The sequence below is a fragment of the Myotis myotis genome, unplaced genomic scaffold (assembly GCF_014108235.1).
Source record: "Myotis myotis isolate mMyoMyo1 unplaced genomic scaffold, mMyoMyo1.p scaffold_m19_p_6, whole genome shotgun sequence".
Lineage (NCBI taxonomy): Eukaryota > Metazoa > Chordata > Mammalia > Chiroptera > Vespertilionidae > Myotis > Myotis myotis.
Genome location: NW_023416368.1, coordinates 2,611,265 through 2,634,715, shown reverse-complemented (window position 1 = coordinate 2,634,715; position 23,451 = coordinate 2,611,265). Strand labels below are relative to the sequence as shown.

The 23,451-nt window shown below is 41.1% G+C and overlaps 1 protein-coding gene across 16 annotated transcripts in view; it reads left to right on the top strand.

The window, feature by feature from the left end:
• Positions 1-23,451, top strand: part of RNF216 (ring finger protein 216) — a 122,407-nt gene that overhangs the window by 10,133 nt on the left and 88,823 nt on the right. For 14 of the 16 annotated variants that reach the window (XR_004968456.1, XR_004968455.1, XM_036315225.1 and 11 more), the window contains 7 exons: positions 2,873-2,992; positions 9,656-9,789; positions 10,488-11,345; positions 13,092-13,168; positions 13,537-13,639; positions 15,884-16,048; positions 21,680-21,794. Coding sequence is in view for 14 of the 16 variants with exons in the window: in XM_036315225.1 (XP_036171118.1) it covers positions 2,926-2,992; positions 9,656-9,789; positions 10,488-11,345; positions 13,092-13,168; positions 13,537-13,639; positions 15,884-16,048; positions 21,680-21,794 (1,519 nt within the window). In the remaining 2 variants the exon portion in view is untranslated. Of the gene's footprint in view, positions 1-2,872; positions 2,993-7,610; positions 7,680-9,655; positions 9,790-10,487; positions 11,346-13,091; positions 13,169-13,536; positions 13,640-15,883; positions 16,049-21,679; positions 21,795-23,451 lie in introns of those variants that run through there. The other 2 variants (XM_036315230.1, XM_036315232.1) reach the window with 2 other exon arrangements.

Below are 23,451 nucleotides of genomic sequence, written 5' to 3'. Positions count from 1 at the left end.
TTGGTTGCCCTCTGTATGTGACTGACTGGGAATCAAACTTTCCACTTTTTGGTGTCCGGACAGTGCTCCAGCCAACAGCCATCTGGCCAAGGCTGCTTTCTCATATTTTATTTAATCTTCATCACAGCCTTACAAGATAAGAATAGCTGTTTCTGTTTCACAGATAATAATAATAGTCATAATGTGACAGTTGCTATGTCCCAGGCACTATATTTAACTCAATTTGGTTTTAAAATCATATTTTTATTTTACAAATGGAGGAACTGGACTCAAGAGGTTAAGTGTTTGTCGAAACCGGTTTGGCTCAGTGGATAGAGCATCGGCCTGCGGACTGAGGGGTCCCAGGTTTGATTCCGGTCAAGGCATGTACCTGGGTTGTGGGCACATCCCCAGTAGGAGGTATGCAGGAGGCAGCTGATCAATGTTTCTCTCTCATCGATGTTTCTAACTCTCTTCCTCTATGTAAAAAATCAATAAACTATATTAAAAAAAAAAGGAGGTTAAGTGTTTTGCGCAGTTACTGGTTTACTAAATGGTGAAACCAGGTTTATACCTAAGCAGTCTGATCTGAAGCCCAGATGAGAGGACTGAATGTCAGGGGGTTGAATGACCTTTACAGAGAAATTAGAAGTAGAAATTTCATCAGATTCTTTTTCACACTGCAGCTTTGGGCCACTGTGTGCTATTCATGAAGAAACTTGCTTAACTGCAAGCTTGACATTCTAAATTAGATGTAAAATAAATCACAGTTCCTTTTGATTTACAGTGTAAAACTGAAGAAACCTAGTTGTGGTAAAAGAAGAAATAAGAAACTTGGTTATTGTAATTAAGTGTTCAAAATACTTTTTAAAAATTACATTTGAGCCCTAGCCGGTTTGGCTCAGTGGATAGAGCGTCGGCCTGCGGACTGAAGGGTCCCAGGTTCGATTCCGGTCAAGGGCATGTACCTTGGTTGAGGGCACATACCCAGTGGGGAGTGTGCAGGAGGCAGCTGAATCAATGTTTCTAATTCTCTATCCCTCTCCCTTCCTCTCTGTAAAAAAATCAATTATCTAAGTTGGAAAATGCTGATATTATTTGACTATCTTTGTAGACGTTAATGAGAGAAAGCGGGTGGGGAGCTTACCTCTAAAGTACATAATTTCTCCCAGGAAGGCAAAGAAAATTGAGATTTTCTTAGGTATAAAGAAAAATCTTGAGTGGGTAAGTTACAGATAGGATCTTGGAACTAAAGAGGCCCCATAGCAGGTACAATTATACCCTTTTGGTTCTTATTTATTGATTTTCATTCTTGTAATTTTTCAAAGGAAAGCAGGAAAAATGGTTCACAATCAAATTATAGAAAGAATTAAAAGTAATAATACTCTCCTTCTGATTCCCAATTGCTGTTTCACATAGGCAACCACTTTCACCTCCCTTATAATGGATTTGCTTCCCCTAACTTTTCATAGTGTAATATAACACAGAAATAAGTTTCACCCCAAACAACTAAGTTTAAGTCTGTGCCTAAACTTTATCTAAATGGAATCATTCCATACACACACACACACACACACAAAACACACACTTTTTATGTCTGGATTCCTTCACTCAGTAACTATGTTTTAATATCTACCCACATTGTATGTGACTGTAATGGCTTCATTTTTTTTTTTTCTGTATAAGGTTTTAATTATATGAATATACCATAATGTATTTGTCCATTCTATCATTGATGTATGTCCCTTTTAGTTTTTGGCTTGTAGAATTAATGCTGCTGTGAACATTCTTGTGCATACACCTGATACATGTAAACTATGTTTCTATAATTCAGACTTCTAGCAGTGGATTGTTGGGTCTTTAGGGGACATATATCTTCCACTGTAATTATAAGGTGTCAAGCTTTTTTGCACAGTTATGTTACCTATTTACATTCCCACAAACAGTGTAGGGGGGTGCCCTTTTCTCCACATGCTCACAATACTTGTTATGTGTTGTCTTTTTTATAATAGCCATTCTGACAGATGTGAGGTGGTAGGCATTTCCCTGATGATTAGTGATGTTGTCTTTAGATGTACCTGTTGGCCATTTGAATATCTTACTTGGAAGAAAGGATTTAGGTCCTTTGCCATTTTTAAATTGGATTATTTGTATTTTTGGTGTTAAGTAATATTAATTCTTTATATATTTTGGATTTTAACCCCTTATCAATTAGATGATTTACAAATATTTCCTCCCATTCCACTGGTTGCCATATAATTGAGTTTTTAAGTATACTTTTTGTTTTTTATATGTCCCACCTGTCCTTTGATCTTTTATTTATCTTTTATATGTTATTTTGCAGTAATTGTTCTTATTTATTCCACTAGAGGCCTGGTGCACGAAATTCATGCACTCGGGGGTGGGGCCCCTCAGCCCAGCCTGCGCCCTCTCACAGTCTAGGAGCCCTCAGGGGATGTCCAACTGAGGGCTTAGGCCTGCTCCCCACGGGGAGCAAGCCTAAGCCAACAGTCGGACATCTTTAGTGCTGCTCTGAGGTGGGAGAGGCTCCCACCACCACTGCTGCATTCGCTAGCCGTGAACCCAGCTTCTGGCTGAGTGGCACTCCTGTGAGAGCACTCTGACCACCAGGGGGCAGCTTCTGCATTAAACATCTGCCTCTGGTGGTCAGTGCGCGTCATAGCAACTGGTCGTTCCACCATTCGGTCTATTTGCATATTAGCCTTTTATTATATAGGATTGTTTCCTCTTTTGTTGGCTTTATTAGCTTTAGTTATGTATTCATTTAGGTTTTTTTCTTTGTGGTGTTTTCACCAGATACATGGGAAGAGTTTTAATACTTCCCTCATTCTTAATGTTCTTTTTTTCTTCGTTTTCTGTCCCTTTGGAACAGGTAGTCACCATGTTTAGATATTAGCAAGCAAATGTGTATGTCTGCATTTGAAAATGGCAGAGGGAAATAACAATGAAGAGGTAATTCACTTGAACAACTTTCACTGCCACCAGGGACAAGGTAAGTGTTGGTTCTCACTTTCTCCTTTTACCATTTTCCCCTTAGTACTACAGTTATATCTTCTTTAAAATGAACCTGTTTTGCACCATGCAGAACCCAGAAATGTCTCATTTTTAGGTCTCAGAGCATCAGGTGTAAATGGACTTACCAGACTAGAATTTTGTGTCAAATGGTGAAACCTAATGGCATGACTGAAGGTTAAGAATCTTCCATCACAAGTAGATTAATAAGCTATGAATTAACAGTCTAAAAAGAGCTGTGACCATGTAGTCCTTGGACCTTAAGAAGTTGGAGTTTGAGAAAAGTGGCAATTCTCTGCTTTTGAAGGAATAGTGATTGCAAAGGAATACTCCTCCAGATCAAAAAGTACTAAAGCTGTTGCTAAAGTATTTGCCAGGAGATTCTGGTTTAGCCTTATAGGGAATTTTAGGACATGTATTCTTTCATTTTACGGTGTCTTAAATTTGGGGAAATTCATTGCTTCATAAAGGGAAGGAAGCCTGCATTTCTATAACTTCATTCCTAAACATATATGAAATTTCCTGCCAAATCCTGGTACACATTTATACATCACTAAGAAAAAATTTTAAGCCAATGAGTAGGAAAGATCATTTTTGCAAGTATAATTTCATGAAAGAGGTTGTACCAGGGTTTTTTTTGTGGCTGTTTTTTCCAATTGGTAATATTTTGTGCTTATGATGACTTTTTTTTCCCAGCAGGGGATAAATTATATATATTTGGCTTTCGAAGCATTTAAAGTTGAGCAAATTTTATTAAGCAAATAAATTGAGAAAAAGAAATAAAATTGCTTAAGCTGTGCAAATTATGAGTACTACAAAAGGAATATTGATTTTTTTGTTTGTTTGTTTTATTTTATTTTATTGATTTTTTTATAGAGAGGAAGGGAGAGGGATAGAGAGTTAGAAACATCGATGAGAGAGAAACATCGATCAGCTGCCTCCTGCACACCTCCTACTGGGGATGTGCCCACAACCAAGGTACATGCCCCCGACCAGAATCAAACCTGGGACCCTTCAGTCTGCAGGCCGACGCTCCATCCACTGAGCCAAACCGGCTACGGCAGGAATATTGATTTTAAAAATATACTTTAATTTAGAGAGAGAGGAAGGGAGAGGGAGAGATAGAAACATTGATGAGAGAGAAACATCAATTGGCTGCCTCCTGCGGGCCCCGCACTAGGGATTGAGCCCACAACCCTGGACATGTGCTTTGACTGGGAATCAAACCAGTGACCTCTTGGTGCCTGGGACGACACTCAACCAACTGAGCCACACTGGCTGGGCGGAAATACTGATTTTTTAAGGCTTTTCTAAATTGTATGTTCTTACTTGGTAGTGATTATAGCTATAATTTATTGTGGTTAAGAAAGTTTTAAATATTAGATATACTTTGTATATATGCTCATTTCCAAATTTTCTGAACATGTATAAATTAATGTGATTATTTTTTAATTAAGTCTTAAATATACTTGAAAGTTTCTTTAAGAACAATAATTTCCTTTTGGGAAAACATTGACTTTGGAGTAATTTTTTGTTGTGGTTGTGGTGGTGGTTTTTTTAAGCTCTAATTGGCTTTATTAAGCAATTCATGAATTGGGGAGCATCCCATCAAGCAACAAGAAGGGTGCTCCCTGGAGGTATATTTTTCTGTTAGACAGGTTTTATGTATTGCACCCATCATGAAGACTGTTGTTAGGCATACAGAGTTGTTTAGTTTTTATTAGCTGTATTAATAATTTTTATTATGCCAACCCTTATAGGTTTTTTTTGTAATCATCTTTATTGAGCTACTAGAGGCCCGATGCACAAAATTCATGCAAGAGTATGCTTTCCTTCCCCTGGCTGCCAGCACCGGCTTCCCTCTGGCACCTGGGACCCAGGCTTCCCTCATAGCCCCAGCTTCAAATGGAAGGTCGTCTGGTCTAATTAGCATATTATGCTTTTATTATAGATCATTTACATACAATAAATGCACACATTTTAAGTGTATAGTTCAGTGAGTTTTGAAAAATGAATACACCCATATAACCATCACCTCAGTCATGCCATAGAACATCTCTGTCACCCCAGAAAGATTCCTTTATGCCTCTTTGCAGTCAGTCTTCACCCCACTCCTGGACTAAGGAAACCACTGGTCTGCCTTTTGTTGCTATACAATTTCATATAAATGGAAGCATGCAGTATGTATTTTTTGTGCCTGAGTTATCCTGCCCAACATCATTTATTTTGAGATTTATCCATGTGTTACATGTATAAATAATTTAGTCCTTTTTAATTGTTGAATAATATTCACCTAGAATTCTAAACCTAGTGAAAATAGGCTTTAATATGAAGGTAAATTAGGGTTTAAAACTACAGGAATGAAAAAGATACATTATGCAGATAGTAGCAAAAAAAAAGAACTGGCATGTCTATATGTTATCAGGTAAAATAGACATTCCAGCCAGGAGTATTAATAAGATTTTATAATGATAAAAGAGTCAGTGCACTGAAAAGATAAAACAATTCTAATCCCTACACACCTAGTAACATGGTATCAAAATACACAAAGCAAAAACTTACAGAACTAGAAGAAGAAATGACAAATGAACAAATCCACACTCACAATGGGAAATTTTAGCATGTTTCTTTAAATAACTGGGAGAGAGCCAAGGACACACAAAAATTGTATGAATATGGAATATTGGAAGAACAAGATCACCAAACTTGACATAATAGACATGTATGAAATAGACCCAATGTATTTACCAAAATTGACCATATTTTGAGCCACAAAACAAGTTTCAATTTTCAGAGGATTGAAATCATGTATATTATACTAGAGGCCTAGTACACGAATTCGTGCACAGGTGGGGTACCAGGGGCAGAGGGGGAAATGATCGGCCCTCTGGGCAGGTGGTGGGATGCCCTTGCCAGCCCTGGATCCAGATCCATCCCACTGATGTTCACGCTGGTTGTAGGGGGCCACCTGGCGGCTGCTTTTATATCCTTTCTTCCTTGCTTAGTGTCTAGGGAGGGGGTGTGGCCGTGGTGCCCGAGGCCAACTTTCAGGAGGCCGGTGGCACTGTTCCATTGGTTCCTGGCCCATTCTCCAGAGATTAGACCTGCAGGACTACTAAGGGAGGGAGTGGCTGCCACCGGGCTGGTGGGCTTCCAGGACGGGTCAGTAAGCTGAGCAGCGCTGCCGTTGAGCATCTGCCCCCTGGTGGTAAGTGTGTGTCATAGCAACCAGTTGACCTGTCATTCTGGTTGTTCAGTTGCTTAGGCTTTTATATATGTAGATTCCCTAGCTATGTTGGAATTAAGTCATAAATCAGTTATAGAAATATAATTAGTCCCTATATGTATGGATAATAGTATACTTCAGAACAGCTCAACAATGAAAATGGGGAAAATTTTTGAACTGCATGATAGTGAAAATACAATCTATTGAAGCTTATGAGATGCATCTAATATCATGTTTTGAAGAAAACTTATATGTGCATAAGAAAACAAAGCTAAATGTCAAGAAAACTAAAATGCATATATTGAATAAAAAATAAAGCTGGGACATTAGTAACCTATACCTGGGCTCAGCAAACTGAAACGGCCAAACAGTCACTTTAGCTTTGCAGGTCACATGGTCTCTGTTGAAACCACTCGGCTCTCCCATTGCATGTGAAAGCAGCTGTAGGTCCTATTAATAAAAGCCTAATATGCTAAGTGTCTGACCATTCGACCAGCTGCTGTGATGCGCACTGACCACCACGGGGCAGACGCTCCGACTGGTAGGTTAGCTTCTGCTGGGGTCCAGCCTGTCGGGACTGGGCAAGTCGGGCCAGACATGCCCTGGAGGCCTCCCAGGGTCCCTCCTGATCGCGCACCGGGCCTTTAGTACTATATTCATGATTTAGCCTGACTGTGTACCAATAAGGACATGAAGTAAAAAGCACTCTTCTACACTGCTGGTGGGAGTGTAAATTGGTGTAAACAATTTGGAAAATTGTTTGGCTTTGTCTACGAAAAGTGAACATAAGCTTTCCATATGACCCATCAAAAAATGTACCCAACTGAAATGAGTATACCCAGAGACATGTCCAAGAATGTTCCTAACAGCATTGTCCAGGACAGCTAAGACTACAATCAACCCAGATATCCATCTGCTGAAGAATAATTAATTTAAGGAATAGTCATATAGTGGATTACATACAGCAAGGGAACTACTGCAACATGCAGCAACATGGATTCATCTTGGATATATTATTTCTTACATCTTGGATGTAGAAAGCTAGAAACAAAAGAATATACTAAAAAAAACAAGGAAAATTAATCTGCGGAGTTAAGAAATTCCTAATGTGCTACAAATGTTGTATTTGCTGCCCTTAGTGATGGTGGGTTTACAGGTTACAGGTATGGACTTTTTGTATTATTAGTTCATGGAGTTATACACTTGATTCATAGACTTTGCTATATATGCTTTAATTTTTTAAAGTATATTTTTAAAAGCTAATGTGTTTATGGAGTGTTGAGGATCTTGTCAACCATTGGGCTTCACTGTAAGATGATGGATTTCAAACCAGCTTTTTCATTGGGTCCTTTTTTGGGGCTTATTCTATCAGATAAGAATCTACAGTTTCCTGCATGTGGAATCTAAGACTGCCAGCATTCAGGGAGCCAAGCAGCAGAAGGTAGCGGGGGTCTTATTCATTATGCTGTTTCAGTGGCGCCCCTTTCCTTTCTTGACCCCAGCCTGGTATCTAGTACCTCTATGGCTCAGAAGCTAGAGTGGACCTCCACAGGGTGGGTCTTCTGAATGGCCAAGTGGGAAGCTTGGCAAATTCTCTCCCCAAAATCAACGATAAAGTTAGACAAAATTGTCAAAAACAACATTTAAAGACTGAAAATGACAAAAGACATACAGTAATTAAGAATATTTGTTCAAGAAAATTTAGGATTCTGCAGAATGAATTAGGCCACTTCTGATTGGCTGCCGTCTCTGCAGGTTGCATTTGAGCCTTCTCCACTTTCCTAGAGCTCTGGCCATCTGTTTATCTCTTGCCAGCTGTCATCTCCCTTTCTCTTTGTGTACTTGAGAGGTTATGCTTTTAAGTTCCTTTACTATCATTTTCGTGAGGTTTCAGGAGGTAGTGATGATAATCACTTGAATTCATTTTGCCCGATTTAACCAGACGTCCTCTATCATGTACTTCCCAGGCACTCTGTTCAATTGGTTAGATTTATCACTCTACTGTGTAGGTAACAATGGACTTGAAATCAGGCAACTTTAGTGTGTGTCACGTACTAAAATAGGCATTTTATTTTATGTGAGCTTTCTCAACTAATACAATTACTTGAGGTAGGCACCATTGTTCACCTTTTTTTAATGTTGAGAAAATGTATGTTTAAAAAGATAGATAACAGCAGCCTTTTGCTAGCTGAGCCTGTGGTGGAGCTGAGATTTTAACCCAGGCAATCTGACCTTAGAGCACACAGACTTAACCTGTTTTAAACTGCCATCCCTGGCATTACCACAGCTCTGTTGCAGGAATGAAATGAGATAATTGATTTTAGATTGCTTTTCAAATTGTTCATTTGGTACCATAAAATACATATATGAGGCATTAACCTTTAGGAAGGTTAGATGTTTAATGGAGAAATTTCAAAATTTGTAATGTGAGATCTCTTTCTTTTTTTATATATATATTATATTGATTTTTTACAGAGAGGAAGGGAGAAGGATAGAGAGTTAGAAACATCAATGAGAGAGAAACATCGATCAGCTGCCTTCTGCACAACCCCTACTGGGCATGTGCCTGCAACCAAGGTAACATGCCCTTGACCGGAATCGAACCTGGGACCTTTCAGTCCGCAGCCTATGCTCTATCCACTGAGCCAAACCGGTTAGGGCTCTTTTTTCTTAAATATTTATTTTCTAGCACAGTTAGTGCACTTTCACTTCATTGCCCATTTTAGCTTTAACAGTCCCATGGAGCTATACAGGAAAAAATATCAGATATTCAGTAATTCACATCCAACATGATCTATCTTCAGACAAATTAAAGGAGTTATAGGCAAACAGAATTACTATATCTAGATAATATTTAGCTCTAGTTATATTTAAGAAGAAACTAGGAAAGTTAAATTGCTTACTATCAAAGATGCTATAGCAGTGTTTGGTTACAACATTGAAATATGTTTCTATAAATGATACTTAAAGTTATGGCTAAGATGAGCACATCTTAATATTTTAAATCTTAAAAATTTTACTATTTTGAGTGAAATTTTTTTCAAACCTATCAGTTTGAATGACAGTGTTTTATTCCCTGGGAGGATTAGACATGAGGGTAGGTATGATTTCAATTTTAAGAAATTGACAGATTCATCAACAGATTTTTCCAGCCGAGTATAAGAAAAAGTTGATAAGGAATTGTAAGGAAAAAGAGCATAAGGAATTGTCAGATTTTCTCAAGTGGTTCCCAAAATGTATTGTTGGCAAAGATCAGCATGGAAACATGGCTCTTAATGCTTAGGTATGTGTCACTTGAGGAGATACCACTAGCCACGAACTTGGCTTTAGACATGACCTTTTGCATCCCAAAACTGAAATCTAAAGAACAGAATGTGATTGTGCCCACCTCCTGGTAACAGTATTTTCTGTTTTTAGACTGGATCAGTCTCAGAGACGGACCCATCACCATTTCTGATGACTCTGATGAAGAAGGAGTTCCAATGATGGTCACCTCAGCTTCTCAGCAACATGACGAAGAGGACCTGGATGATGATGTCATCCTGACAGAAGTGAGTTTTCTTAAACTTAACCCATGATGAGCATAAGCATATACATTATTTATTTATTTTTAATTGTATTTATTTTTTTAAGAGAGATAGAGCAAGAGAAACATTGATATGAGAGAGAAGCATCGCTTGGTTGCCTCCCTCACATACCCCAACCAGGGATTGAACCCACAACTGGAGCATGTGCCCTGACGGGGAATTGAATCAGTGATCCTTCGTTGCACAGGACGATACTCAACCAATTGAGCCACACTGGCCAGGGCTACATTTTTTATTTTAGTAAATAATGCCAAATTACTCTTCTAATTTCATTGCCAGTGTCCCATAGCCTTACCAATGCTTGCTGTTATCTAAATTTTTTTAGTCTTGTGGGGAGGAAAAAAAACTTGTTTTTCATTTTTTTAATGTGTTGTCATTTTTTCATTATTTTCTCTCCAGTAGTTTCTGTTTTAGTGGTTTTAAATGAAATTATAATTCAAACTATAATTCAGACTTCAATATAAGAATGGCTACTTTTATTCTGATAGTGAATATAGTATGATCAGATTTCAGTGCTACCACAAGTGTGAAGGATAAATTTTGTGGATGAAGGTGTTTTTGTTTCTTTCCTGTCCTATCTCAGAAGCTGCATATAAGTACATAAGGAGGCCATAGACATAGGAAAGAAATTGAATTATTATTAAAATTTCATTTTTTCTTAGACAAGTAAACCTCAGACATCACGACCCAATCTCATCAAACCAGCTGCCCAGTGGCAAGATCTCAAAAGTTGGGGAGAAGAAAGGCCTAAAAAGTCTAGAGCAGCCTTTGAATCAAATAAGAACAACTATTTTGCAGTGTATAACGGCTCATTGTTTGATTCTGGGGCACAGGATGATTCTGAGGATGACTACGATGAATTTCTGGATCTTGGGCCTCCTGGAGTTTCTGAATTCATTAATCCAAGTGGCCAAACAGAAAGAGAACCCAAGCCTGGGCCAAGTCATAACCAAGCAACAAATGATATTGTCAACCCCGGATCAGGGCCAAAAATCATCTGGAGAAAAAATGGCCTTCTTATTCCAGATAATGATCCTTTGGACACTCAGAACCAGTCATCTGAAGACTCAGAGACAGACCTTCTATCAAACCTCGGAGACTCGACTGATATGCTAGATGATCAGACCATCGAAGACGACTGCTGGTTAGAAAACCCTCCTTACTTCCAGTCTCTAAACCAACAGCCCCGTGAGAGAGCAAACCAGGTTGTTCCTCAGGAGCGGCAGCCTGAAGCAGAACTGGGCCCGTTGTTCTATCAGCACGAGCCCCTTGGGCTGGCTTTTCCAAGGCCGGCTTTTCCAAGACCAGAACCCCAGCACGACGGCATTCCAGGCCCCTCTTCTCCTCAGCCCGCCCATCTTCTAGGAGAGCTTGAAGACCAACAGCTAGCAATAGACGACGACGAGCCAGGCCCAGCCTTTCCACTACAAGGATCTCAGGAGCCCAATTTGGAAAACCTTTGGGAGCAAGAAGCTAATGAAGTAGACCAAGAAGTTGTTGCAATACTAGTGGAAGAAACAGTAAGTTTGATTTCATTAAGTAAATAAGTATAGACACTAAATATACTGAGTTTCTTTTATTGCAGAAACATTGTGCGTGTGGACTTCACTTTCCTAAGGGGTACATTTATAGAATAGAAGAGAAACATGACAATTAAATCAGAATTTCTTAATCTATTTTTAAACTCCCAGCAAGCCCTTTGGGATTCTAGCTGTAGATTATGGATAACTTGGTGCTGTCATAAGAGCAATCCCCCCAGTAAACCTTAAAGCAGGTTTACCAAATTACCTAGAGCTGCACTGTCCAATGTGTAGGCTCATGCAGCTGGCTAGGTTTAAATGTGTATAAAATTTAAAGTTTTGTTTTCAGTGCCACCCATCACATGGTAAGTGTTCGATAGCCACATGGGCTGAAAAGCTACTACATTGGAAAGCACAGAGTAGAACATTTCCATCTTTGTAAAAGTTCTGTTGGCTAACATTGATCTAAATAGTAGGACAGCCCGGCTAGTGTGGCTCAGTGATTGAGTGTCGACCTATGAACTAGGAAGTCACAGATAGATTCCTGGTCAGGACACATGCCTGGGTTTTGGGCTCAGTCCCCAGATGGGGTATGCAGGAGGCAGCCGATCGACTCTCTTTCATCATTAATGTTTCTCTCTCTCTCTCTCTCTCTCTCTCTCTCTCTCTCTCTCTCCCTCCCTCCCTTTTCTGAAATCAATGACAATATATTTTTTAAAAAATAAAAGTAGCCGTGGCCGGTTTGGCTCAGTGGATAGAGCATCAGCCTGTGGACTGAAAGGTCCTGGGTTCGATTCCAGTCAAAGGCATGTACCTTGGTTGTGGGCACATCCCCAGTGGGAAGTGTGCAGGAGGTGGCTGATCGATGTTTCTCTCTCATCGGTGTTTCTAACTCTCTATCTCTCTCCCTTCCTCTCTGTAAAAAAATCAAATAAATAAATAAATCAATAAATAAAAAGTAGTGCAGAGCCCTGGCCAAGTAGCTCGGTTGATTAGAGCGTCATCTGATACACCAAGGTTGTGGGCTCGATCCCACTCAGTCAGTGAACGCATAAATAAGTGGAACAACAAATTGTTTCTCTCTCTCCCTCTCAAAAAAATTAACAGTACAGGGCTTTATGTCCTGATTCCGCTTCCCATTGCCTTTGAGCACTCTCTTAACCCTCCTCACTAGATCTTTTCATTTGGCCCACTAGGTTGTGTGCTTCCTGAGGGTAGGCACGAGATTGCACTTTATTCCACTTTGAATCCCTTTGCCTGGGCAGAAATGTTCCATATTTATTGAAAGAATGAAGGACCAGGTGATCTCCAGGGATCTTTCCAGATTCTGTATAGACAGATAAATCTGGGCACCTGGTGTGGAGTTTTAAGCCAGACACAAACTTGCTTTACAGCTCTTGACTAGTTTGTAATTATTTGACAGCTCTGTGTGTGTGTGTGTGTGTGTGTGTGTGTGTGTTTTGTATATTTTTATTGATTTCAGAGAGGAAGGGAGAGGGAGAGAGAGAAACATCAGTGATGAGAGAGAATCATTGATTAACTGCCTCCTGCACGCCCCCTACTGAGGATTGAGCCCACAATCTGGGCATGTGCTGCCCTTGACTGGAATGGAACTCGGGACCCTTCAGTCCACAGGCCAACGTTCTATCCACTGAACCAAACCAGCTAGGGCTGACATCTGGTTTTTATTGCAATTTGAAAACATTCTAATGGATGAAATGTACAGATGTTTTTATTCCTTTCCAGGAAGCAAGATTTCCAGATGTAGCAACTGGCTATATTGAGGAATTAATTCATTTGAAGAATTATTATGATTTGAATGTGTGAGTATACCACCATGCCTTTCTTTCTCTCTTTTTTTGTAGTAAAACAAAAATTTATAATTTAACCATTTTTTGAAAAAATATGTTTTTATTGATTTCAGAGAGGGAAGGAGAGAGAGATAGAAACATTGATGATGAGAGGGAATCATTGATTGACTGCCTCCTGCACTCCCCACACCAGGGATCAGGACCACAACCTAGGCACATGCCTTGACCAGGAATCAAACTGTGACGGCCTGGTTCATAGGTCAATGCTCAACCAATGAGCCACACCGGCCGGGCAGGACTTCATTTTTCAAACAGTTTGAATCAATGGGCAAGTGTGGGATTTGGAAGCAGTATGAAAATAACCTCATTTATTTTTGCAGACTTTGTAATTTTCTTCTGGAAAACCCAGATTATCCAAAGAGAGAAGATCGAGTCATTATCAACCCTAGTAGCAGCCTGCTTGCTAGTCAAGATGAGTTAAAGGCAAGTATTGAGTTCTTGTTTTGCCGTCTCTACCTGGAAATGCTCTGCTTCTTTTCATCATCTTTATGAGAAGAAAGTGCTTTGTCAGGACACATTTTTAAAGACTGGCCATGAAAATAGGATTTCAGAATATATTTATTCTTTAGTGGGATTTACCCATCTGAGCCACTTTGAATTCTGAATTTAATTCTTCCCTTTCTTACAAAAAATTAAACAAATCCTCCATATCGCTCATCCTACAAAGTAAGTTCCTAAAATGAAACAAGAATTGGCCAGGATGTTTTGTATCATCTCAGTTATTTTTTAACATTGAAAATTGAAAACATGAAAAGTTTTAAATATGAGTCCTGTTGAAAGATTTCATATTGATCACCTATATATCCAGCAGTATTTTTTTTTTATTTTTTATTTATTGCTTAAAGTATTACAAAGGGTATTACATATGTGTCCATTTTATCCCCCCGCCCTAGTCCAGCAGTATTTTAAGTTAACATTTTACTGTATCCACTTTGCCACCCATCTGTCCCTCTGTCCATCAGCAGCTCTCTCTTGTATTTCATTTCATTATAATGTATTTAAAAGTAAATCTCAAAAGCGTTGATATACTGCCGAAAACATACTTCAGCCTGCAGATCATTGCCTAGAGTTCAGTAGCTGTTTATAGTTTTTTGTTTGTTTTATCCTCACCCAAAGATATGTTTATTGATTTTAGAGAGGAAGGGGGAGAGAAAGAGAAACATTGATTGACTGCTTCCCATACACACCCCAACCAGGGATTGAACTGACAACCCAGGTACATGCCCTGACTGGGAATCAAACCCACAACCTTTTGGTGAATGGGATGATGCTCCATCCAACTTAGCCACCTGGCCAAGGCTGTTTATGGTTTTTTGGTTTTTTATTTATTTATTACTCATTTCAGAGGAAGGGAGAGGGGGAGAGAGAGAAACATCAGTGATGAGAGGGAATCATGGATGGGCTGCCTCCTGCACGCCCCCCACTGGGGATTGAGCCCACAACCTGGGCCTGTGCCCGACGAAGAATCCAACTGCAACCACTGAGCCACATCCGCTGGACTGTTTATTGTTTTGATGTAAGATTTATATTCAATGCATACACCTGTGTAACCAAATCCTGTATCTAAATATAAAGTTTGACTTTTTATTTATTAATACATTTTATTGATTTTTTACAGAGAGGAAGGGAGAGGAATAAAGAGTCAGAAACATCGATGAAAGAGAAACATCGATCAGCTGCCTCCTGCACACCCCCTACTGGGGATGTGCCTGCAACCCCTTGGCCGGAATCGAACCTGAGACCTTTCAGTCCACAGGCTGACGCTCTATCCACTAAGCCAAACCGGTTACGGCTAAAGTTTGACTTTTTGAATCCTAATCATTATCACCCTGGCTGGTAGCTCAACTGTTTGAAGCATCAGCCTATATTTGATTCCCAGTTAGGGCACATACCAAGTTGCAGGTTCATTTCTCTCTCTTACCCTCCCCCTCATCCCCCCTTTCCCTTCCTCTCAAAGCAATAAACATATCCTCCGGTGAAGATTTTTAAAAAAATTCTTGCCTGAGCTATGTGCTCAGTGGTTAGAGCGTTGGCCCACACAACCTAGGGTTGTAGGTTCCATTCCCCGTCAAGGGCACATACCTGGGTTGTAATTTCCCCAGCCTAGTCAAGACGTGTGAAAGGCAACCAATTGAGGTGACTCTCACACTGATGTTTCTCCTCTTTCTCTCCCTTTCCCCCTCCCTTCCACTCTCTCTAGAATCAATGGAAAAATATCCTCCCATGAGGATTAACAAAAAAATATGTATATATCTTAATCATTATCTTTATTTGTGGTCCAAAGGAGCATTTAAGATAAGTGGTGAAGGAAAACATAGTTTGGAACTGCCTCATCGGGGTCTGTTGCTCCATCTTTCTATTCCCCACACATTCTTTTGAGTTACCTCTTTTACGTATTTTATAGCAGGAAAAATTTAATTTTCTAAACATTTTATGGAAAGAAGATGGCTGAAAGATTGGGTTCAATCCCCAGCTATACTTTTTTACTAGTAAAACTAGTCTCCAGACTCCAGATAGTCATTTAACTTCTCTGAATCACCATTTCTTCATCTCTATTCAGGGCTGGTAACCTCCTTATGAGTAATTATGAATGAGGTTGTTGTTTAGTCAGCAATCCTTCAAATGGTTTCCTCTGGCCTCTAATGTTGTGCCTCTCTCTCGTTTCAGTTGCCTAAGATAGACTTCTTTGACTATTCTAAATTGGCTCCTCTTGACCAGCGCTGCTTCATCCAAGCTGCTGACCTCCTGATGGCCGACTTCAAAATGCTCAGCAGCCAGGACATTAAGTGGGCCCTGCATGAGCTCAAAGGACACTATGCAATCACCCGAAAGGTGCTCTCCTTCATCTTCCTGGTGGGGTCAGGAAGACGACTGCCTGTAATAACCAAGGAAGAGTTCAGCTTGTAGAAATGGGGATGGTTTATGATGGCAAAGGGCTAATGGGTTTGTCAGGGTGAAGATAAATAGACAAAGGTATTTGCTGATTAGGAAGAACTGAATGAAAAGAAATAATACATTAGAAGCAGGGAAGTTCTGGCTTGACCATAAAGGCAAGGGTACTGCATTTTATCTTGAAATGCAGGATGTGTTCCAGTGCTGCTCCTCCCTGATGTGCTTTCTGGCTTAGGGCAGGCCACACAATCCTGTCCCAAGTAGCTTAGCTATCAGGTCCCTGAGGCGGGGTTTGTAAAGAGCCCAGGAACGCAGCACTGCCCTGGGAGTGGTGGTTTGCCTCAGAAGAGAGTTGGCAGTCCGTTGAAAGCGTCCACGGACTCTGGGGCCCTAAATAAGACTTCCCTTGAGGGCCTTGTCCCAAGGCTTAGAAGAGTGCTGGTCACTAGCGGGTAACGCAGACATGCCTCATTAGTGACATCTGCACAGCACCTGTTTCGTGGCGGTCAGGACAGAAGAGAGCACCAACAGGTGTTTGGCTTGTTCCTCTTCCTCTCCTGCCATGAAATTCATTTCTCCTGCTGAAGTTCTTGTTCCCAGCAAACAGTATGCTTTTTTCCAATGGACAAATAAATGTGGAGTTATCTTAATGGTGTAAGCACCCACTGCATCTTAACCTGAAGGATGGTGAACCCCAGGTGAACGTGACTTCATGCTGAGTCAGATCCTTCTACCTTTAAATTGCCAAGAAGATCCAGGCAACTGTCAACAAACTCCTGATCGTAGGTTAATTTTAGGTGAATTTACTCTGAAGGGAATACAGAGTTAGTGGTTTCTATTTCTGAATCTCATTCCCCAGGTTAACTAACTAGGGAATGCCTGTACTGTCATTGAAAAGTGAATGAGCTTCCCTCTGAAAATATTAACTGCAAGAAAGCTGCGACTCTTATCTTGAGGCCCTGCCTAACGCTGTACTGCTGCAATGGGACCTGGCTTGTTTTCTGAGCTCCCAGGGAGCCCAGAGGAGAAGTGATTGGGGAAGGGGGGTCCTCATTAGTAATGTCCCTGCCAAAGGTTTGATCATCCCACGGCCCACTTGTTACTTGGGTAGGAGGTTGTAGAATTTTGTGGCTGTTTCCCTCATTTATACCTTCCTGCTGGGGTCCAACCCCAGCGGGTCCAGGGGTCCCCAAAGGTGTGGACGGAGTCGGCAAAGAAGGAATGACATGGAGGCAGCGTTCAGTTGATCAGCAGCCTAGCCAGGATCTCCAGCCAGGATCTCCAGCCAAGTTCTGGTCTGGATCTCCAGAGAGGTTCTGCTTAGGATCTCCAGCCAGGTTCTGTAGCCATGTTCTCTTGCTAGGGTCTCCAGCCAGGTTCTGTCCAGGTTCTCCAGCCAGGTTCAGTCACCAGGTTCTAGTCAGGTTCTCTTGCCAATTTCTGTAGTCAGGTTCAGTGCAGGATCTTTTGCCATGTTCTCTCCAGCGAAGTTCTTCTGTCTGTAGAGAACGTTCTGTGCCTAGGTTCCATCTCTCTTGGTTCCGTATTCTAAGTTCTGTCTTGCTGTCTTATTACATCTGTATTTATACCAGTTGATTCAATCCTATCAATCTCTATTACAAAGGTTAGGGCGTTTCTTATCTCCATTCCAGGGAGTAAAGATTATGTAGCTTAAGCATGATTGTTCGTAGTTAAAGTGATTAATTACCCACCTGGCACTAGTTAAGAGGTTTTATTCCCTCCCTAACTTCAGGGGAAAATCCCTACCTGGGGAAACAACCTTTCTCAGAGAGGTGACCTTGGTTAAAACACATAGTGCCAAGAAGGTGAGCAAACATATTAAGAACAGTATGCCATATATGCCAGGTCCCTTGAAACAGCAAGCATGGACCGGCTCCCGGCAAATTCCCCCTTTTTTATTTTTTAAAAGCAGGCATTAAGAAGAAAAACCCGAAATGCTCTCTTGTATCCATTTTAAGAGTAGGATTGGCGCTTTCCGCTATTACCTGAGTCCTGATCTATCACCCCAGGGAGAGCTTGCCAATCCTGCACTTTCCCAGGGTGGAAAGGCTGCAGTGGGGTTAAGGATAAGGCTCCTTGGGCCTACCTCCTCCCATGCCTTTACATTTACCTTTCCTTCCTCAGAAAAGCATGGACATACTTCTTATATAAAACATTCTGTCTGACTGGGAGTAACCTTAATTCCTCTGCTAGCAAGCATATGTGTTGAAAGATCAATACAGAGTCATTTCTTTAGACTCAGTATGGCACATCTTCTTAATCTAAAGATCAGTACAGAGTCTTCTTTCTTTGGACTCAGTATGGCACATCTTCTCAATCTAAGTTCTGTACTATCCACCTTCTTACCCTACTTATCCTCTATAGGGGGGTCTGTAGCACCCTGGTGGAGTCCTATCCGTCCCGAGTGTGGGGGTTCTCAATGGGGGGGGGGCTTACCTAGGGGAATCCTGTTCCAGGGGTTCCCAAAGGTGTGGACGGAGTCGGCGAAGACTATCCACCCTCTTCCTACGGTGGAGTCCTATCCATCCTGAGAGTGGGGCTTACCTAGGGGTCCCTGTTCGGGCGCCAGATGCTGGGGTCCAACCCCAGCGGGTCCAGGGGTCCCCAAAGGTGTGGACGGAGTCGGCAAAGAAGGAATGACATGGAGGCAGCGTTCAGTTGATCAGCAGCCTAGCCAGGATCTCCAGCCAGGATCTCCAGCCAAGTTCTGGTCTGGATCTCCAGAGAGGTTCTGCTTAGGATCTCCAGCCAGGTTCTGTAGCCATGTTCTCTTGCTAGGGTCTCCAGCCAGGTTCTGTCCAGGTTCTCCAGCCAGGTTCAGTCACCAGGTTCTAGTCAGGTTCTCTTGCCAATTTCTGTAGCCAGGTTCAGTGCAGGATCTTTTGCCATGTTCTCTCCAGCGAAGTTCTTCTGTCTGTAGAGAACGTTCTGTGTAGGTTCTGTGCCTAGGTTCCATCTCTCTTGGTTCCGTATTCTAAGTTCTGTCTTGCTGTCTTATTACATCTGTATTTATACCAGTTGATTCAATCCTATCAATCTCTATTACAAAGGTTAGGGCGTTTCTTATCTCCATTCCAGGGAGTAAAGATTATGTAGCTTAAGCATGATTGTTCGTAGTTAAAGTGATTAATTACCCACCTGGCACTAGTTAAGAGGTTTTATTCCCTCCCTAACTTCAGGGGAAAATCCCTACCTGGGGAAACAACCTTTCTCAGAGAGGTGACCTTGGTTAAAACACATAGTGCCAAGAAGGTGAGCAAACATATTAAGAACAGTATGCCATATATGCCAGGTCCCTTGAAACAGCAAGCATGGACCGGCTCCCGGCACCTTCCTTAGCCCTTTCCTTATCTTACTGGCCCTTTATATCTTTTATGGTGTCTGCTTATTTTGGTGGATAGTTTGAAACTTTACATGTTATTTAAATGAAAATGATGGCGTGTTGAAGGGAAAGCACTGTTGGCTGAGTTCTGGTCGCCTCAATTACAACTTCTCTCTGCCGGTGCAGATGATGCAGAGTCCTGCCCTGTAGAAAGTGACATTCAGGTGGACAGGGATGTAAAAGGCTTCCACTTTGTAGTTATAGCAATAACATGTCTCCCCTGTGTGTGCTGCTCCTCAGACATGATGATAGCTAAGGGGACGTATGTTCACTGTGAAGACAATCACATTTGCCTGGATTTTCCCCCCATTTATTATTAATAAACATCAAACACATATTTTTAAAAAGATTATATTATAATAAACCCACGCTTAACCCATCACTCAGCTTCAGTAATTATCAGCGACTCCCCAATCTTGTTTGATCTCCACCCACTTCCTCCCTCCCAGACTATTTTGAAGCAGATTCCAAGAATCATTTCATTTTCTCTTCAGTCTATAAGTTCTCACTCTCCCCTCCCCAGGCTCCAGTCTCTGTCCTCAGCTTTTATGTCATCAAATGCCCGTTACAGTGGTGTTTTTTTATGATTTTTTAAATTGATTTCTTAGAGAAATAGGGAGACAGAGAAAAAAAAACATCGACGTGAGTGAAACACATCAATGGCTGTGTTTCAGCTGCCTCTGACATGACCCCCCACCAGGATCAAACCTGAAACCCAGGCATGTGCCCTGACCAGGAATCAAACCAGCAACCTTTCAGTGCATGGGATGATGCCCACCAATTGAGCCACACTGGCCAGGGCCGTTATAGTGTCTTTATGTCATTCTTTAAAGGAACTTTGGCGGTTTTCACAAATATCCTAAAAATCATACTGGACTGTGTTCTTGATTCTCTCCATTGGAACTAATACCGCCAGTGGGAATTGATTAGTGAACATGAGCGAGCTGGAGGGAGAGATGCTGGAAAATAGTGAAAAGAAAAGTTGTGCTTCAGCGACTGCTGTTTCTCTGTCCCTGGGAGGTTCCAAGCCTTACTGACTATTATCCCTTGAGGACACTGGCATCATGGACACAATTCACTTACTTCCAAAGAGTGTTCCTTCTTTTTGAGGAGATTTTTAAAAAAGATTAAAACAGTACCATAGTATTATAAGAGAGGAGTATGTCTGTGAGAGCTCTAGGGAAGAAATGAAGAGCGTGGTGTTGAAACAGTCTCAAATAATAGATGTCTTCACTAGAGACCATAGAAAAAGGCTACGAGGCAAGAAAAAGTAGACATGGTGTCTTTGAGGTGTGTAGGTGTGAATTCTAACTAGCAGGTCTTGAAAAGAAGGAATTCTGAACATCTAACTTATCTTGTCTATGTAACTAGACTTTCAGTGGCAAAGACTGTAGCACATTTAAATGCTAATTGGGAAGATCTAAAAAAAAGGGGGAGAAGCCCTGGCTGGTATGTTCAGTGGTTAGAGTGTCGTCCACACACCATAGGATCATGGGCTCGATTCCCGGTCAAGGGCACATACCTGGGTTGTGGGTTTATACCCCGCCCCCTGGTTGGGGTGCATGAGGAAGGCAGCCAGTCATGTGTCTCTCTCACATTGATGTTTCTCTCTCTCTCTACCCCCCTCCCCCCACTCTCTCTTAAAGGCAACGGGGAAAAAATATCCTCTGGTGAGGATTAACAAAAAACAATAATATTAAATAAAAAAGGGAAAAGCGAAAAGGTATGGAAGATGGGATTATCACTGGCATAAGAACTTTGTGCTCCAGGACAAAGGTGAAAGCAAGGAAGGAATGTGGGGGAGTGGGCCTGGGAGTGATGACCAGGATGACACCATATAGGGGATGTCTGTGCAGTAGAGCTCCCTAGCCATTTGTTTAGTGATTTAACCTGCACTCATTCAAGGACAGTTTGAGCAGTTTCTGTTTACTTACCTTGCCCTTTAATTTGTCAGCAAGCATTTTGGTTCTGCCATTGTAGCAGTTCATCAGAGTCAGAGAAAACAAAAATAATTAAATGCTACCTGTTTATTTTGCCACTACCTGTTTCTGTAAGCCATGCAGGGGAGAAGCTGAAACTGAGGCAAAATGAAATTTGGGGATTGCCTGTGTTCCAGGTATTCTCATGTCCTATTTATAGTGGTAATCTTTCTCTTTCTCAATTTTTAGGCCTTTTCTGATGCCATTAAAAAATGGCAGGAGCTATCACCAGAAACCAGTGGAAAAAGAAAAAAGAGAAAAGAAATGAACCAGTATTCTTACATAGATTTCAAGTTTGAACAAGGTAATGGCAAACTGATGCTGCCGTGCAAAACCGCCCGTCCCCTTCCCACACACTCTTGCCTCAGGAATTTCCTGCTATGGTTGTAGCTCTTGCCTCTGAAAAGACTTGGAATCTGTTGCCACTTCATCGTCTTGATTTTCCTTCTCTGTGTGCACTTCACTAGCTTGTCAGTACGTATCTCTTTGAAAGTTTGGGTGTACCAGGCTAGACAAAGTATTCCAAGTGAGAGCTGCTGTGTAAAGACAGCAGCTGGGATTTTGAGTCTGTACATAAGTCCATACAGCCTAAGAATGTTGTTGCTTTGTGAAATCAAATATGTCCAACTTTTGGCTCACATTAAACTCTTGTCGCCCTAATCGGCTTGGCTCAGTGGATAGAGCATCAGCCTGCGGACTCAAGGGTCCCGGGTTCGATTCTGGTCAAGGGCATATACCTTGGTTGCGGGCATATCTCCAGTAGGGGGTGTGCAAGAGGCAGCTGATCGATGTTTCTCTCTCATCGATGTTTCTAACTCTCTATCCCTCTCCCTTCCTCTCTGTAAAAAATCAATAAAATATATTAAAAATAAAATATAAAAAAATAAAATAAAAAAATAAACTTGTCTGTTCACCCACCTTGCTTTTTAAAACAGTCTCTCAGTTTTGATGCATCTGACATTTTTCCCTGTTAACTTCATTTTAGCCCCTTGTTTCAGATATATCCCTTTTTTTTTTTTTAATATATATTTTATTGATTCTTCACAGAGAGGAAGGGAGAGAGATAGAGAGTTAGAAACATCGATGAGAGAGGAACATCGATCAGCTGCCTCCTGCACATCTCCCACTGGGGATGTGCCTGCAACCCAGGTACATGCCCTTGACCGGAATCGAACTTGGGACCTTTCAGTCCGCAAGCCGACGCTCTATCCACCGAGCCAAACCGGTTTCGGCCAGATATATCCCTTTTAATTTTAGATTCCGGTTCTTATATTGTACTTATTAAATCATCTTTAAGGACATTGAAAGTTAGAAATAGAAAATACACTTGATATACATTAGTAGTTTAATATTCATAAATTAGAGATCCATTTAACTTTTGTTTTTAACTCTCACCTTAGGATATATTTTTATTGATTGGAGAGGGGAAAGGAGAGGGAGGGAGGGAGGGAGGGAGAGAGAGAGAGAGAGAGAGAGAGAGAGAGAAACATTGATTGATGTGAGAGAAACATTGATGAGTTGCCTCCCACATGCACCCTGACTGGGGATCTAACCCACAACCTGGATATGTGCCCTGACTGGGAATCAAACCAGGGACCTTTCAGTGCTCAGGACAACGCCCAACCAAATGAGCCCAACTGTCGAGGGCATAAAAATAATTTTTAGTATGCACCAAAACCAAGTGGAGTATATTCCAGAACTGTAAGGTTGATTCATTATTCAAAAACAAATCAGTACAATACACTATTTAATAGACTAAAGAAAAATCACCTGGTCGTATCAGTTGATGTAGAAAAGGCATTTAACAATATTTAACACCTATTCATGATTAAAACTCTCAGAAAGTTAGGAATTAAGAGCTTAGCTTACTAATGTCTACAATAAAATCTCTTCCTAGTATCAGACTTAATGGTAGGTGAATCCTTCTTCTCCACCTCTGAGATTGGGAGCAAGGAAAGGAT